The sequence below is a fragment of the Limulus polyphemus genome, unplaced genomic scaffold (genome assembly GCF_000517525.1).
Source record: "Limulus polyphemus unplaced genomic scaffold, Limulus_polyphemus-2.1.2 Scaffold2878, whole genome shotgun sequence".
NCBI classification, from domain to species: domain Eukaryota; kingdom Metazoa; phylum Arthropoda; class Merostomata; order Xiphosura; family Limulidae; genus Limulus; species Limulus polyphemus.
The window spans coordinates 134,686-151,180 of NW_013668488.1; the positions used below are offsets into that span (position 1 = coordinate 134,686).

A 16,495-nucleotide genomic window follows, 5' to 3' on the forward strand; every position below is an offset into this window, starting at 1 on the left:
AAATTTTGTGGGCGATACTCAAGAGTTATAGTATATATATATATATATAATGTCATGGTTACAAGGTGAGTCAAACTGACCAACCCATTAGCATAGGGTTAAACTATCAACCACAGTGAGTGTCTTACACTAAACAATCAGAACATAACTGTAATTACTTTTAAGTTCATTCTATTGATTAACTATATAGTTCTTATCTCTTACAATCTTATCTCTAAAAATCCATTACAAAGTTTACATTTCTGGATATTCTTAAATTAATTTTTAATACTTTTCCACAGAAACCTGATTTACTGGCAAAACCTAAACAGGTTGATAATCTCATTAAAAAAAATCTGATCAAGATTTTAAGAAACATATTTCATCATAATAGATTGGATACAAAGTAAACCTTTACAAGGAGGTGTATTGTAATAAAATCATAAGCAAAACCTTAACAACCAAAATATCAATGAAATAAAATCTACAACTTTCTTAAATTACAACCACGAAGATATTAATATAAGACAAAACAAAATTAAGCTAACTTCATTTCTTTTCTATCTAAACACACAAACTTCAACATCTCACATAACTGAGTAATAAAAAAGCATAGGATAAGAAATTCTTTGCTGAATTCACAAATATAATGATTTACACGAAAAATTATTCAGTACTGATGCTGCCTCCATCTTGTTGTAGGATTATCATTCTAATACCATTATCTAATTCTATAAAATTATAAGAAAGTAGCCTACATAGAATTCTGATTAATAATAAAAGCCACAGTAAACGGAACAAACTGTCACAAGTCTGATATTAGAGAAACTAGTTTCGAAACATTAGTGCATCCTCTTCAGTCTCACAAAGACAATAGGAGACTGAAGAGGACATACGAATGTATCAAAACTAGTTTCTCTAATATCAGACTTCTGACAGTTTGTTCCGTTTACTGTGGCTTTTCTCCAAGACTGATTAAATAAGCGATAATCACTAGGTATTCATTTCTTTGGCTAATCAAGAAACATATTGACAGGATACAACTTTCTGAAGAAATTTCATAAAACATAGCTACCTATGGAGATGGAAAATTGTCACAAATTATAATTAATGTTCACATAAAAACTATACAAATTCATTTAACCCTCTTGCTACAGGTAGGTTAAAGTGTGTATGTCACAAAGTTTTATAGTTACATTCAAAATTTAATTAAACTACTTTATCATCAATGTATTTGACATCAAATCATAGTTGATAAATCAAATTATAATATTATACGAGTTTTAAAATCTTAAGGAAATATTTAAATAAATCTCCAATCTTCCCTTCTATGAGAATCATGACATTTGTTCTTTAGGTCTTGCCCATTCTCTAATTTATTTACCAGTCATCTCTACGTACAGAGTTTAATGTAAATTACTCATTACAATATAGATATTACTATGGCAAAATTTAATTTCTATAGATTTCAATCTTCTTTGTTTATGGAGAAATAAACTAGAAAATCAGACCCACTTGCCACACACACCTGTCACATCCTCTCTTTTGCAAATTGCCAGTAATTATCTCTGACATTTTATATTATTTTTAACCAATAGAAAAACAGTTTTAATTCATCAAATGACATATTATATTATATTGTTTTCGGTACACATTATTTTTTATTTCTTCTTCAGTTTGAAAGTTTCTATCCTAGCTTGGGGAATTATATGTTAAGGCTCTTATGCTATAGTTAGAAATCCAGTTGAATTATAATAGTTATAGGACATTGTTTGGTTTGTGTGTGTTATTATTGTATTCTCGGGTGTGTTATTTAAGCAATTTAAACTATTTAGTGTACTAGTACCATCATTATAAAAAAGTAGACTTAATTTCATTGGCAACTACTAACAGCAAGAGAATAAGACATTGAACGTAGGTACTATATTTCTTGTTTTTCACGTATATTTTTTACTTATTGTTAGAAAAGTAACTAAGATGTAAAAATCAGAAACTTATTAGGTTAGATGATGAAATATGATAACAATAATCCTTCTCGGTATGTTTACACAAGTAGCTCCTTCATTATGTCATTCAATATGGTAACTTGAGCTATGCATTTGCCGAGTGATTTACAACTTGTGTGGAAGGATTATTACTTACACATGGTTCAAAAGACAATAAAACAAGAAACTGATGCAAACTGTTACAAGCCTTAGGATAAACAACTGTAGTTTTTATGTTACAAGTTGCAATCATTCTAGACAGAAATAGGTTAATTGAGATTTATTTTGTATTTTGTTTATGGTGGTTACAAGGTTGGTCAAATCAACCAAGTCCATATAGAGTTAGGGTAGAGAAAATAACAGATAAAATATAAAGTTTAACTACAAAACTTTGAGACTTATTTAAGTTTTAGAGGTTACACAAATGAAATTTGAAACTTTTCAGATCAAGAAAAGTATTTTCAATCTTAATGTGAAGATCACTTTACAGTCGAAACAGTCAACACTCTGACTTCGTACATTCACAAGCAAATTTTTATTAAAAAGAATTAATCAAAAAACCTGACTTTTTGAATACAAAAGATTTTTTAATATTTACTAAGATATTGGCAATTTTCGAGAAGATACAAGTACCATATTAAAAGCTATATTATGGAAACTGGTGGTTACTTTGGTGTTACAAGGTGAATATAATCACGTGGAAAGAGTTAAGGCCCATATTTAATTTTAAAAAATTCAGAAGATGTAAGTGCATAAAAACCACCAGCAAAAATACTAATTAAATTTTATGGAATTCCAAAGAAGCCAGTTACAGTAAATGATGTAAGTGAGATTTTTTCAGGAAATCTTTGCTATTTCTCAATTAAAGCATATATAATTCAGGAACTAAAATACTTGGAATACATGCAACAGGTCTTGGAATGACTAAAGCATTTGTTCTTTCTATACTTCCATAACACCATACTTTCTGTTTAATTCTAATAGAAACAAGAATATAAGATTTGTTTCTCAGTCATGTACAGTGCTCAGAGTGAGAAATATTATTTCTGATCAAGAAGTTAGCATACAGGATCACATACAAAAGTTGTAATGATTTTCAAACGACACCCAAAACTTGAGTGCTTTTGAATAGTTCAAGAAGAAGAATAGTGAATTATTAAAGAGTGCTTGAGTTTTGAGTCTCGTTTGAAAACAATGAAAAATATTATTTCATGATTCACACGATCTTATCTCCACTGTCTACTTGTTCAATGAATTAAATAAACTTAACTTAGAATTTTCATGTGCATACCTGTAAAAATCCAACAAACTTGGCAATGCCCCATCCTAGTCTCTTAGTGTCTGGCTGAACAAGAATCACCTGAAGGATGTCAATCACCATGAACCTACGTATCTTCTGTCCATCTTTCAAGAGCACCGTGCAAGCAATCAGATCACTGTTATCTGGAAAGTGAGCTCCACGTGTTGTGAAGATAGCCTCAGTAAGGACTTTATCTCTCCGTATTTTAAGCATTTCTCTACCAACTTACTAAAGTATTATCAAGTAAATCTAGTATAAATTATCACAAAGTTACAACTATGTTTCTCTGTTAAAACTTAAAGCATATACACGTTAATTATACATGGTGTCTACTTACAGTTAGACAAATATGAGGGCTAAACAAACAAACACCAGTGTTTCAACTATTAACAATCATTTACCAATACCTAAAAGCAAACTCAATAATTAAAATTTGTTTTCAACATTCTCATGCTTCTAGAACTCTTTTATATAATATTGTTAACTTTTTTACCATGTAAAATCCTAAGTATTTATAACACAAGTGTATTTCTCAAGGGGAAAGAATCATTTCTAATAAAATATGGTTTATTGTTCTTCTTCAGACAGATGAAATTACTGATAATATATAGCATACTAGCTACATACACAGAATTTTCTCTCAATTTTTCTTTAAAGATACAATTCTTTTGACCTTTATAAACATATTCATAGCATGTTTTATTAAAGAAATGTACACATTGAAAATAAAATTCAGCAGTAAATGTCTGTCTAATGCCGAATAATTCTGGGGATTAAGTAGAATTACAAAATTAGTATTATTCATGTTGCCAAATGGATACTAAGGTAGCAATGAGACCATGAATGCTACGTCGGGATCTTTTTATTCTCAGTGTTTCGACTACAAGTCTTCTTTCACCATCTATTCTTAACATGGCTTCATACAGAAAATGAATTTCACATTCTTACTCTGATGTATCACATTCTTAACTTCATATAATCCTAATGCACAACATTGTTTGAATCAAAAGTAAATCATAATCAGTTATCTATAAAGATTCTAGGTAGATAGAGGACTATCAGAGTTCTTGTAATGTGAGTCATTAATAATTCTAAGAACTTGTGAGTGAAAGCGAGAAAGAATATGTTAACTACACTACATTTACAATATCTGGTGCTGACGAGGCCTTCACTCAATTCGAGCTGGGTTACGATAGACGCGGTAGTGGTCAAGGTGTTACTTATATCATCAATCTCACAAACAATATATTTAGGTTATGCAGAAAATAAGGGAAACATATAAACAAATGAAACTGTAACATATGTTAAGCTAGTTATTATTCACTTAATATTGAAAATTCAAGAAAAATAGAAATTATTTTCAACCTGCTTGTAGCTATTTTTAAACTGCACAGCGAAGTACGTTTATAGCAGCATACATTTGCTCTTCGCTACTCACATCATCTTCCATTTTTCTATGCACTTTAAAAGCTCATGAGCATAGTATATGTCTTTTTTTTATATTTAAATCCATGTTCTTTATTCTCCCAAAAGTGGTTCCTAATTTAGTTTAGTTGGAATGGAATGCTATGTTCTTGGGTTACTTTCCAGAACAAAATATTCTTCATTACCTACAGTTGGTTGTGGACTAACCTGTTTTTTCCCCCTTGTTTTATCAATAAAGTTCAGCAATACAGATATCCCTTTGTTCAAAATGATAAAACTTCATTCCATGTGTACGTTTATAATAACAGAATAATAAAAACTCTGCATCAGAATGTCCTGTAATGTAACCCTACCAGCAGGATTTTTAATCTGTTATTCACAGGCCATGGAGATAAACATGTGCAAGGTGCTTGGATATGCACACTGTTACCATAGTAATGAATAACCCTCTGTAGTTTCATGAAATCAGGGAAAACAATTATATTCTGTACATGTATACCACAATTCCAATGTGTAGTATTAATGTAGCTTTTCTGATGTACAGACTTACATTATTATGAAATAAATCATTCAGAACATAAAAGAAATTTTAGAACAAAAGGTTAATGAAACAGTAAAGCTACAATATTTGGTACAAGAAAAATTATGAAAAAGGCTTCTAGCAACTTACTAAGATCTAGAACTTCATTAACTTTGACACAGTTGTTTAAATTAGTCAATGGAAGCTGTGTTTCAGTCTCTCCTCCTAAGCTTAGAGTTAAATCTCGAAGAATGAAGAAAACTCGGATTGCCTGTAAACAGAATTTAAAAAAAAAAGTCACAAAATATACAGATTCATGGTGAACTTTTAGAACCTCTAAATTAGAACCTCTGATAAACAATCAGAAACAAGTACTGTTAAAACAACAGAAGCAAGAAGCTAATCAAATATTTATTATAACGTGAAGAAACTACCATAACAAATAAGCTGAAATGCTTTAAAAGATATTAAATATATTAACTACAAAACTTCAGTTGTAACTCTTATTTCTGTTTTACAAATAAAAAAATGGAAGTTTCAACAAGATAGAATCCAAAGCTTTCAGGTAATTTGTCTTGATATATTTCTGTTGTCTCATAACTAAAAATATTAATTATCTGTGTAAGAAAATGTCATTAAATAAATTTGATGCAAATGAATTATTTTCAAGTATCAAAACAGAGGCTTGAACATTCCTGTTTTTCTTAAGAATTACAACCTGTGACATTTCAAACATTTGCAAGAACTTCAAGTGATGTCTGTAGTTCTTATATGTAAAACTATCTCATCATTCCAACACAAAAAAACTGTTAAAATGTACTTGCTAACAGTATGTTTTGACAGCTTTGAATATACATATTTATTCAATTCATTAGTTTTCATTAGTTCAGACTAATTCTTCACATCCCATTCCATTTTCAGGAGCATTCAGTGATGTTTGAAGAAGTTATCAGGAACATAAGACCTTTCTTTTGTATTTCTTTATTTTTATAATATGCAAATTAACTACAGTGGTAATGTTACACAACATATGCCAGAATGTGTCTTTGTAACTATTTCAATATATTTTCATACAAAAAGCACAGTATGAAGATGTTTTTGTGATAAAAAGGCCCAAACCTAGATAAAACTATATAAACGGTATATGCTACCTAAATATCGTTATCTGAATTTTTAAGTCACTGTACTTGTTACCCCTAAATATCCTTACCCAAATTTCCATTGAAGAAAAATATTTCTGTAGCTATCAAACAGACATACTAGTATAACACAAGTCCAGTATCAGTTTCAAGAAAACTGTTATCAGAAGCTGTATAAATATCCAAAGCCTCTATTAACATTAAATTAGTTAGGAGCTCTTTTCTAAACATACTATGTCCAACCTTCAAGGTTTGAATCTTGCCCCCCCCCCTTTAATAACAGTTTTTAACTGGATCACGTATCTGTTTTCAAAGCTGAGTCAAACACCTATTTGTAAAATTAATTAGATAACTACTATATAACATTACAATTATACTTTTACACTATTTGTTTGGTACTGAACTTATAAAGATGGTTTAAACTAGATTTTAAAGTGTAAAGAGCACTTGGAGTGATACTATAAAACACCAGTAATGACAGTTAAACAAAAACACGTTTGTTCATTTTAATAGGTCATGAATACACACAACAAAAGGTCTCTAATCAACTGAGCAAAATGTAATTAACTGATGTTTATTTTCCTCTAATTGAAAAAAATTATTCATTGTTTTTTGTGTATTTGAAAACTAAATATACACAACATATCTCACTGATATAATGTAAAAGTACAGTGGTTCAGATTTTTATCTGTTTATGACCATGAATAATTATTCTGTGATTGATACATATAAAAAATACTAACTTAAAGGTTTAATGGACTTCATCCATCTGTCTGTGGCTTGTTTGAAGACAGTATTTTGACCTGATAGCATGAGTTTTCACGTGATGAAAACCAAGGTCAGCAAATGGAAAAACTGTAAACAAACAAGCTCTAAACAGTATGAAAACGTCTGTCAAGCCCTTCAGATAAAATGTAAGCCTTCTTTTAAACACCGAGTGTTTACCTGTCGTGCCCGCTCAACTTCTCCACAAGGAAGACGTTTATGAAATTCAACACCTGACAATGGTGTGCCTGTAGGTGGTAGAAGAAGATTGTCATCCATCATCAAGTATTTCACATTCAGAGGACGTTTCTGTAAAAAAAGTCGAGTTACACACCAACTTGAATTTAATTCAGTACAATCATGACCAAAAGTAAAATCACAGCCATCTCAAGTAATATTTACCTCAGCTGAAACTATGTTTGTATAAGAAACCCTTTCTTTCTTTCGTATAGCAACAAGGATATGTATAAACCTTTCATGATTAGTGACTATTCCAGAAAATATTATAAGAACAGCATTTACAATTTTCAAAATATAAATCTAATTTCTCTTATGACAATGAAAATACACAACAAACTTACTTTAGTTTGCTTGGTACTTTATAATGCATTATGAGCTTTATAAATCTACTCTGCTCTTACAAAACAATGAAATTTTACAGTAGTATTCTTGTTTAGTATCATTACGTTTGTTGATTGTAAGCACAGTGCAACTGTCTGTCATGGATGACTTTATTGTAAACCTGTTCCATTATTTACCAGGGGTAAAATATTGCAACATTAGTTTAATTTAACTTCTTACATTTTAAAACTATTATAGAAATATATCATAACTGAAAACTAATTTAAAAGAAATACACATATAATTGTAAAACAAAATATTAAGCAGTATAAAAAATAAATAAAGTACTTTAAGTAAAAACTAGAACAAAAATACCTTAACAAGCAGTCTAAATGACTTTCTGTTAAAATAATGACTTGTACAACAACACTAACAATCGTTAAAAAGATATTACCTCTATAAATATTAAGGAATTCAACTTAATGCAAAAAAATAACCATAAAACAATAAAGTCACAATGTTTTATGATGCACTAAATTTTTCTTTTGTAAAAATATAATCCACTGAACTTGATATCTTCTTTCCTTACCTTCATTTCTTGGTACTCATTTTCAAACATGTCCAAGAAGATTTCTTCACTCTAAAAACAAATAAATGCCTTTCAAATGACGAGACAGCTGATTTTAAGGTCACCATCAAGTTAAGATTAAAGAGAAGACTTCTTTACATAACATACTTAAGTGTAGAAATCCCAACAAATGTTTCAATACCAAACAAAATATTTCTTATGGTCTATACTGACAAGCAAGAAAAAACTAACAATCCAATGTATGCAAACAGTTCATTGATACATAAAATTCAAAGACCCAAGTTTGTTTCCTACTGCAAACAAGTGTTTAACACACAGTTTTACACATAACACTAACACATACACTGAAAATTTGTTTTTAATCAGTGAAGATTAAATTCCACTTCAGAAGCTACAATATCTTACACCTATTAGACATAATGAAAAAAAAACAGTTACATGGGTGTCCAGTAAACATCCACTTTAATCTGTTGACACTTGTTTTTTAAGAAATATCATCATCTCTGGTTATTAAGAGTAAAGTACAAGCCTCATTTCATACAGTTTAAGCACCATTACTTAAGGTGTATCACCATAACACTATAATTTCAATTCAATATATCAAGGCATCCCTAGCCTGATATGTATACATGTAACTTTACACTTAAGATAAAAATTAAAAACTATTAACACATAATCTGCTGTGACGTTTGGCATCATCTGTGCTGATCGAGTTTTAGTGCAATATCATTATGTTTTCAACTTACATGATAGCAACAATAACAAACTTAAAACATGTAATCTTTATTTTTTTTTACTTAGGACACACACGCCTCGTGAGCACATGTGAACGAATGTTAAACATGCACATGCCATCCTCAGCAGTGAACATGTTAAATAGATCTAAAAACATCTTCAATACTCTTTCAATTTTACATGCAACACACAATACAAGACAGTTCTTTTCATGCTTAGATTCAAATGCAATATACAGTAAAAATTATTGTTCTCCACTTGGCTTAAAATACAACATACTGTACAAAACAGGTGTTCTCAAATTTAACTTGTCATATAACATACAATAACATATGACTGTTCTCACTCTTACTTTGCCGATCAATGTACGCTGTAAAATAGCTGGTCTAACATTAAGCTTATATCATAAAATATTATACGTATATTTTGCATGAGATAATAACAAGTATAAGATACTTACTTTGTAGAAGTTTCTAAGAAGTAAAGTACTTTCTTCGTGAGCCTGGTCGATTGCTGCCAGATGTTGATCTTGAAGAAAACTGTAACCATCCTTCAGCACTAACTGTTTCAGTAACAGAACACTCATTTCCAGTGTGACAAGCCTTATACAACTGTCTGAAATTAATTGTAAAATGAGGAAAACATTAAAAAAGAGAAACATAACAATTAGTTTTTATATAAAAGGTCAATAATGTAAAGAATAAAAAAATTAAGATATATAATTATTTAAAAAAACCAGTAGCATAATATCATATTACACACTTGATTTCTATAAACTGAAAAAAATTACTTTACTAATAATGCCTCCTGTTGGTAAATCTGTCAGTAAATATAATATTTCACAAAGAAAAGAGGAGCAAAACATTCCTGTTTATTTCATGACCAAATACCTGCATGGACTTATTTCGGTCAGGTATAAATTAATTTAATTATGTGCAGACCCTAAAACTGGAACAAAAGTATACAAAAGATACTGACAGCAGAGGGTGCCTTGCTAGAGGATATCACAGTTCCATGAAGTGGCACTAGAGTGCATGTTGCTAGGAGACTGTTGCTGGAGGAAGGTTAGAGCCAAAAGGAAACCTGTATCACCACTATTATAAAATATTTTAAAACTCTCAGTACTGAGTAAGATTTTTTTTTCCTCATTAATTGTCTTCTTTCAAGAAAAACTGTACTGTGGGGTAAAGATTAAATTAAAAAATTCTATATGTACAAGGGTAACCCAAGGTAATGAGAAAACCTTTTTTTTTGCTAAACAAGAGATTTTGGTGGCAAATTTTAAAACAACAAAATACAATAACAGCAATTTTACTGGAACTGTAACAATATAAAACATTAACACAGTATTCATTTATTTAACCAATGCTATTGGTCAAAATATAGACAGCTCTGATCCTCTTGAGAAACTGATACTCACTAAACTGATAGCTCTGGTTGATTATCTTAACAAACTAATACTCACTGTACTACAACCCTGACTGATTATTATGAGAAATCATTACTACTGTACTGATAGCTCTGGTTGGTTATCTTGACAAACTGATACTCACTGTATTGACAGCTCTGGTTGATTATCATGACAAATGGATACTCACTGTACTGACAGCTCTGGTTGATTATCATGACAAACTGATACTCACTGTATTGACAGCTCTGGTTGATTATCATGACAAATTGATACTCACTGTATTGACAGCTCTGGTTGATTATCATGACAAACTGATACTCACTGTACTGACAAGCTTTGGTTAATTATCTTGACAAACTGATACTCACTGTACTGACAGCTCTGGTTGATTATCTTAAACTGATACTCACTGTACTGACAGCTCTGGTTGATTATCATGACAAATTGATACTCACTGTACTGACAGCTCTGGTTGATTATCATGACAAATTGATACTCACTGTACTGACAGCTCTGGTTGATTATCTTGATAAGCCTTTCAACTAAGTGAATGTTATAAAGATGTTTCGTCTGCAGAGAAAGCAAATTGGAAATTCATTTAAAATAAAAATCTATTATGAAAAGAAAAATAAAGTTTCAACATAGGTTCTCAAAGTTCACTTAACTTAAAATAAATAGAAATTCAAGGTTATTGTTACAAGTCTAATTTAACATAGGTATCTCTGAAACAACGTTAAAAACTTATCCTACATAATACTAATGACTTGTTAAGTTACAAATTACTTTTTGTTTTCGTTTTTCATAAAAAGTTTATTCACAGACCTTATAAACATTTAACACATATTAAAGGAATATTTTAGTTATAAATCATACCTTTAATGAAGGGTCTAAAAAAGAATGACAAAAAGCAGGGAAAATCAATTATTGGTTACATATTTACTACTTTGGCATTAAGCTTATTGAACTTAGCTCTCTTGCTACGGGGTCGGTCACTTTGATCGAGTTTGTGACCACAAATTGACCTTTAGAGTTTCCATATTATAACTTCTAATATGTTTTGTATATCTTCATGAAATTTTGCAATCTTTCAGTAAACACTGTATGCCTTTTGTAGACAAAAAAATCAGGATTTTTAATGAAGTATTTTTACTAAACATTTCTCCACAAATATATTGAGTCAAAGTGTTGACAGTTCTGAGTACAGAGTGATTTTCATGTTAACAATAAAAATACTGTTTTTCATCTGAAAACATAAAATTGCATACATGTAATCTCTAAAACCTCCTAAACGAATATCAAACATTTAATTTCAGTAAAACTTTATAATTGATTTTATTTTCTCTAACCTAACTCAATACAAGGTCAACTTAACCATCCTTGTAATCACTATAAAATAAATCTCAATTACATCTACATTTGTTTTCCCTAAATAGCTTAAAGCTCATAAAAGTATATATATTTCTAATTGTACTGTTTTATTGCCCTTTGAACTGTGTCTAACTAATAGCAATGTACACATGCACGTATTATTCAGATCTTACATAAACCTAGGAACACGGGTACCCTAAAAATAGGTTCACTGTCTAAATGGTTCTCGTAAAAAGTGTAAAAACTGACTGCTGATTTAAAGAGATTTGCAATTTTTATAGAAATCAGCAACTGGGAGCATAGTAACATGTATGATTAATGTATTAGACAAGATGTCTTTAAAACGGTTCAAAACATTATTAAATACCACAAGTTTGATATGTGTAAACAAGGTTAAAACTTTGCATTATCACTGGAATACTTGTACTCTGAATGTTTTGATTGTATTTTGATTCTACTTGTAGTCCCCGCCATTATTAGTCCACTGTTATGTTTAAGTGGTCTGACTTTGAAGCTAAACACGTTATCAGAATATTTCTACTGAACCGTAATGATGTTATCCAACCACCTAATCTTTTATATTATCCTTCCAAAGGCATTTCAAAGATCACTTTCTGTTAATTAATAATTAATTACCAATGTCATACCTCTGATTTATCTGTTGGCATTAATACAGTGTCTAGAAGATCCTGGTTGATCCCTGAGGAATAAATATAAAAGCTATGATTTGTACACTTTGATCTAAGTAAACACAATGAAACTAAATATGGACATAAAATAGTGTCATGTATTAAGTTAACAATCGTTCTTAGTTCTACTTGTAAAGTTTATATTCACAAATGGTAAAGGTATATTATTTAATATCGCATCAAATTAGACAAGAATCTACAAGGAAACTGTCATCATACACATATTGAGAAAATTAATAATACACCAAATTAGACAGCAAAAGGTAGGGACACTGTCATCATATACACAATTTAAGAAATTTGTGTTACACCTAACTAGAGAGCAAAACATAAAGATACTGTCATCATATGCATAATTTATGAAATTAATACTACACCAAATTAGACAGTAAAATGCAGGGACATTATGGTCATATGCAAAATTTAGTAAATTAAGACTAAACTAAGTAGAAGGCAAGATGCAGGGACACTGTAATTACATGCAAAACTTAAGAAATTATATATTAGACCAAATTAGACAGCAAAATGGAGGGGCACTGCCATCATATATAATTTGAGATGTGCATTAGCCCAAACTAGAGAGCAAAACACAAGGGCACTGTCAGTTAAGATCATGTGCACCATTCAGAAAATTAATAAAATACTAAATAGAGGGTAAAATGCAGGGACACTGTCATCATATGCATAATTTAATAAATAATTTGTAATTATACTCCTTCCTAGAGAGTTGTGTGACACACTTAAAACAAAACTTATTGTCAAGTACAATCTGGAAATTCAGTGAACAGAAAAGTATAAATGATACCAAAAACAAGGCTGTATAAAAATAATGACTGTTAAGATTTATATTTGACCAATAAAAGGATACAAAACTAATTGGTTCATTAAGTTTCCTGGTTTAACTAAGTAACATAACTTACTAGTAAACTAGCTCATATTTCTATCTGCAATCTATATAAAGTGCAGATACATACAATGATAATACATACACTATCTTAATTTGAAGCTGGTTACAGTAACTGAATAACATCTCATAAAAGAGGCATTAATAATGTTGAAAAACAAAGAAACAAATTAGAAATAAACTTTTGTTAAAAAATAAGTTGAAAAATAATTACTGAAATACATACATAAAACAGTGTAGCTCATACAGTGTTACTGTCATAATTTAAAACATAATGTTGGATATACAAGACTGTTTAGTGTAGGCATTATTATTTATTTTGTGATTTAATACTTAATTATTGTTTAGATTTCATAACAAGAATGTTAAAAATTAATCATTTTATATGTGATAGTTATGACAAGTTTGGTTGCATAACTTGGTAAGAGTCATATGTTGTGTGTGTGTGTGGTTCAATTGTTGTAGTATTGTTGATGCTAAGTTACTCAAATCATCGGTATTTTTCTCATTACCTTAAGTGAGTATTTTTATCTTACAAAAATTTGAGGCCTCATTGAACAGGTATATATATATATATATATATAGGTGGCTCGCGAGCACAACTTAAGAAGAAAGTAGAAAAAAAAATCAAGTGCAATTCAATCAGAAAATTAGTTAGCAAAAGAAAATATGAAGTTAGCCATAACAAGCAATATTTTCAAGTGAGTTTCACAGTTTAATAGAGATAAAGAGTGTCAAAGGGTGTTATAAAGTAACTGAACCCACTTGTGTGGACTTTGACAAAAAGGAGACAATTATCTGAAGTTCAGGATATGACTGTGGTAACACATACGGTAGCATAAGTGAAATATTCACTGATACTATTGTGATGAGAGCAGAGAAAAATAGTTCATCTTGTCAATTGGATTCTAAAGTAATTGAATCAGCCTAAGTGGACTTTTGACAAGAAAATAAAATTATATAGAGTTTGAGATACAACTGTGAATATCCATAGTATAAAGAATTTTTGTACAGAGTTTCAGACTTGTTTTGAATATATTATTTTAAAACAAGTGGATTGTGTGCTGTCCGTTTATTGTCCAAATTTATCGACAACAAATCACAGACACCTACTATAGAAGAATCCAAGCCCATATACATAAAACCCTGATACATAACAATGTGAATGTCTTATATAACAGCCAATAACTATTTAAAAAAACACTTAGTTTAAATATTTATTTTAAAATTACAGAAAATAATTTGTAAAAAAATCAATATAAAACAGCTGTGTGAATTTGAATGTTCTATATAACAACCACAAAACACTTAAAATACAATTGAAGTTTAGTCTATATTTTAAAAATGCAAAAAGAGAATTACTAAAAAAATCACTATAAAATAGCTGTTCTTTCTCGTAGTTTATAAAACCAAAATGACGTTTTCCTATAATCAATTAGATCATTCTCTTTCTCTAAATCTAAACTTGTATTTACTGACATTCCTTGCTTTAAATTTGGTTCTTTTCTTGGCAGTCTTATAGGTAAGTAGGGTTACAAATCTAACTTTTATTAACTAACTCACACAATTTTGATTTTACATCTTGATATCTGCCATTTTGAAGAGCATGAAAAGGTGTTACACACACACATTATTTAGTCTATTAAACTTTATTTTGGTGCTCTGTTTTTACATACACCCAACAAAAATTTTCTTCATGTTTACTCTCTAGGATAGAGAAATACATGTTGTATAACATAAAAGTAAAGTAAAGCCTGCCACAAACAAAAGCTTTCTTAACAGAGAAACACATGTTGAAGAAGAGCAAGATAATGTACAAGCTGCTGCCATAGTAGTTGAAATATGCATTATGTACAAATATAATCCAAATACTGGGCTTTCTTAATCATAACTAAGTATTAATAATCTTCAATATTTTAATTTTGCACAAAAAGTTGTACGTTTTCAGATTACAGCAATAACATATTTAAAAGTTTAATAAGTATTACAAGTTTGTAATTCCACAACATAATGTACCTACCCACTATATGTACATCAGCAAGTTTGTAAAGATCGAAAAACACAATTGCATTAACATTGAATTTAAACAATTGGAACAAAATTAAGACATCATCTTTGATAACTGAAATGTATCAGTAAGAAAAAAGACAACACCTTTGTTGTTTGAATCATGATAACAATTAACAACACAAATGTTTCTGTTGCTTAAATCTGTGTACACACATAGCTGAATGCTGTATCTAGATATAGAATTAAGTGTAAAAATTTTTATATTGGCACGTAAATTAAAATATACACTAACATGTTATTTTTCTGTGAGAATTAAGCATGCAAGCAAAATATATGATTAATAATACTTGTATATAGGAAAAATATTAATTGTTTTATTTATTCAGGAAAGATAACCAATGAAACTTATCAGTCATAAATTTTGTCACTTTTATTTACGTGATATTCAAGTACACTTATTTCCAACAACATTTCCAATGTCTTCCAAGTTAAAATTTTAAACATGGAAAAGAAAGAAGAATATATGAATATCAGGTGCATATATAAAATACAAATCTTTCATCCTAAATAAACCTTCATTCAACCAGTCAGTTTCTATATTTGTTTCAAGGATATTCTAGTCAAACTCTAAACTTCAGTGTAGAATTCCTGAAGAATGCCTCAGAATAGAAGCTGAAACATCATCCCACTCCAGAAACAAGCAGAACCAGTCCATAAAAGTCAAAACTATAATTTCTAAATTTTTCACTGGCAACAACTAGGTGCTAGGGCAAAGAGTAGGACAGCATCATGTTTAAAGCAGATGACTTGAAAGTATGGTATTTTAGTGACTCTCTTTTTTTCATGTTTACAGGAGTTACTACCCTAATTAATACTAACTTGTACAAGTCTCTGTACCATCTCTCAAAATGAGCGTGACTTCACCACATCAGGGCATAACTCAGAAACAGAGCCAAGCAAGAATAAGTCCTACAGAACAATTGTTCTGATATGTAACCTTCATCAAGGTATAAAACCAATTGCAAATTAACACCCTTCCTATAACCACTTTCAAAGATATCACTAATTAAGTGTAAGATCCTACATAAGTGCTTAGAATATTTACCTAAGTATAT

The 16,495-nt window shown here is 29.8% G+C and overlaps 1 protein-coding gene across 1 annotated transcript in view; it reads right to left on the minus strand.

The window, feature by feature from the left end:
• The window catches only part of LOC106468113 (protein CLEC16A homolog), a gene marked incomplete at its 5' end in the record, with an annotated part of 29,459 nt that overhangs the window by 8,080 nt on the left and 4,884 nt on the right, over nt 1-16,495 (minus strand). The window contains 8 exons of the mRNA XM_022396424.1: nt 3,256-3,419; nt 5,360-5,480; nt 7,294-7,422; nt 8,264-8,314; nt 9,459-9,613; nt 10,910-10,979; nt 12,425-12,477; nt 15,391-15,393. Coding sequence (XP_022252132.1) covers nt 3,256-3,419; nt 5,360-5,480; nt 7,294-7,422; nt 8,264-8,314; nt 9,459-9,613; nt 10,910-10,979; nt 12,425-12,477; nt 15,391-15,393 — 746 coding nt within the window. The remainder of the gene's footprint in view (nt 1-3,255; nt 3,420-5,359; nt 5,481-7,293; nt 7,423-8,263; nt 8,315-9,458; nt 9,614-10,909; nt 10,980-12,424; nt 12,478-15,390; nt 15,394-16,495) is intronic.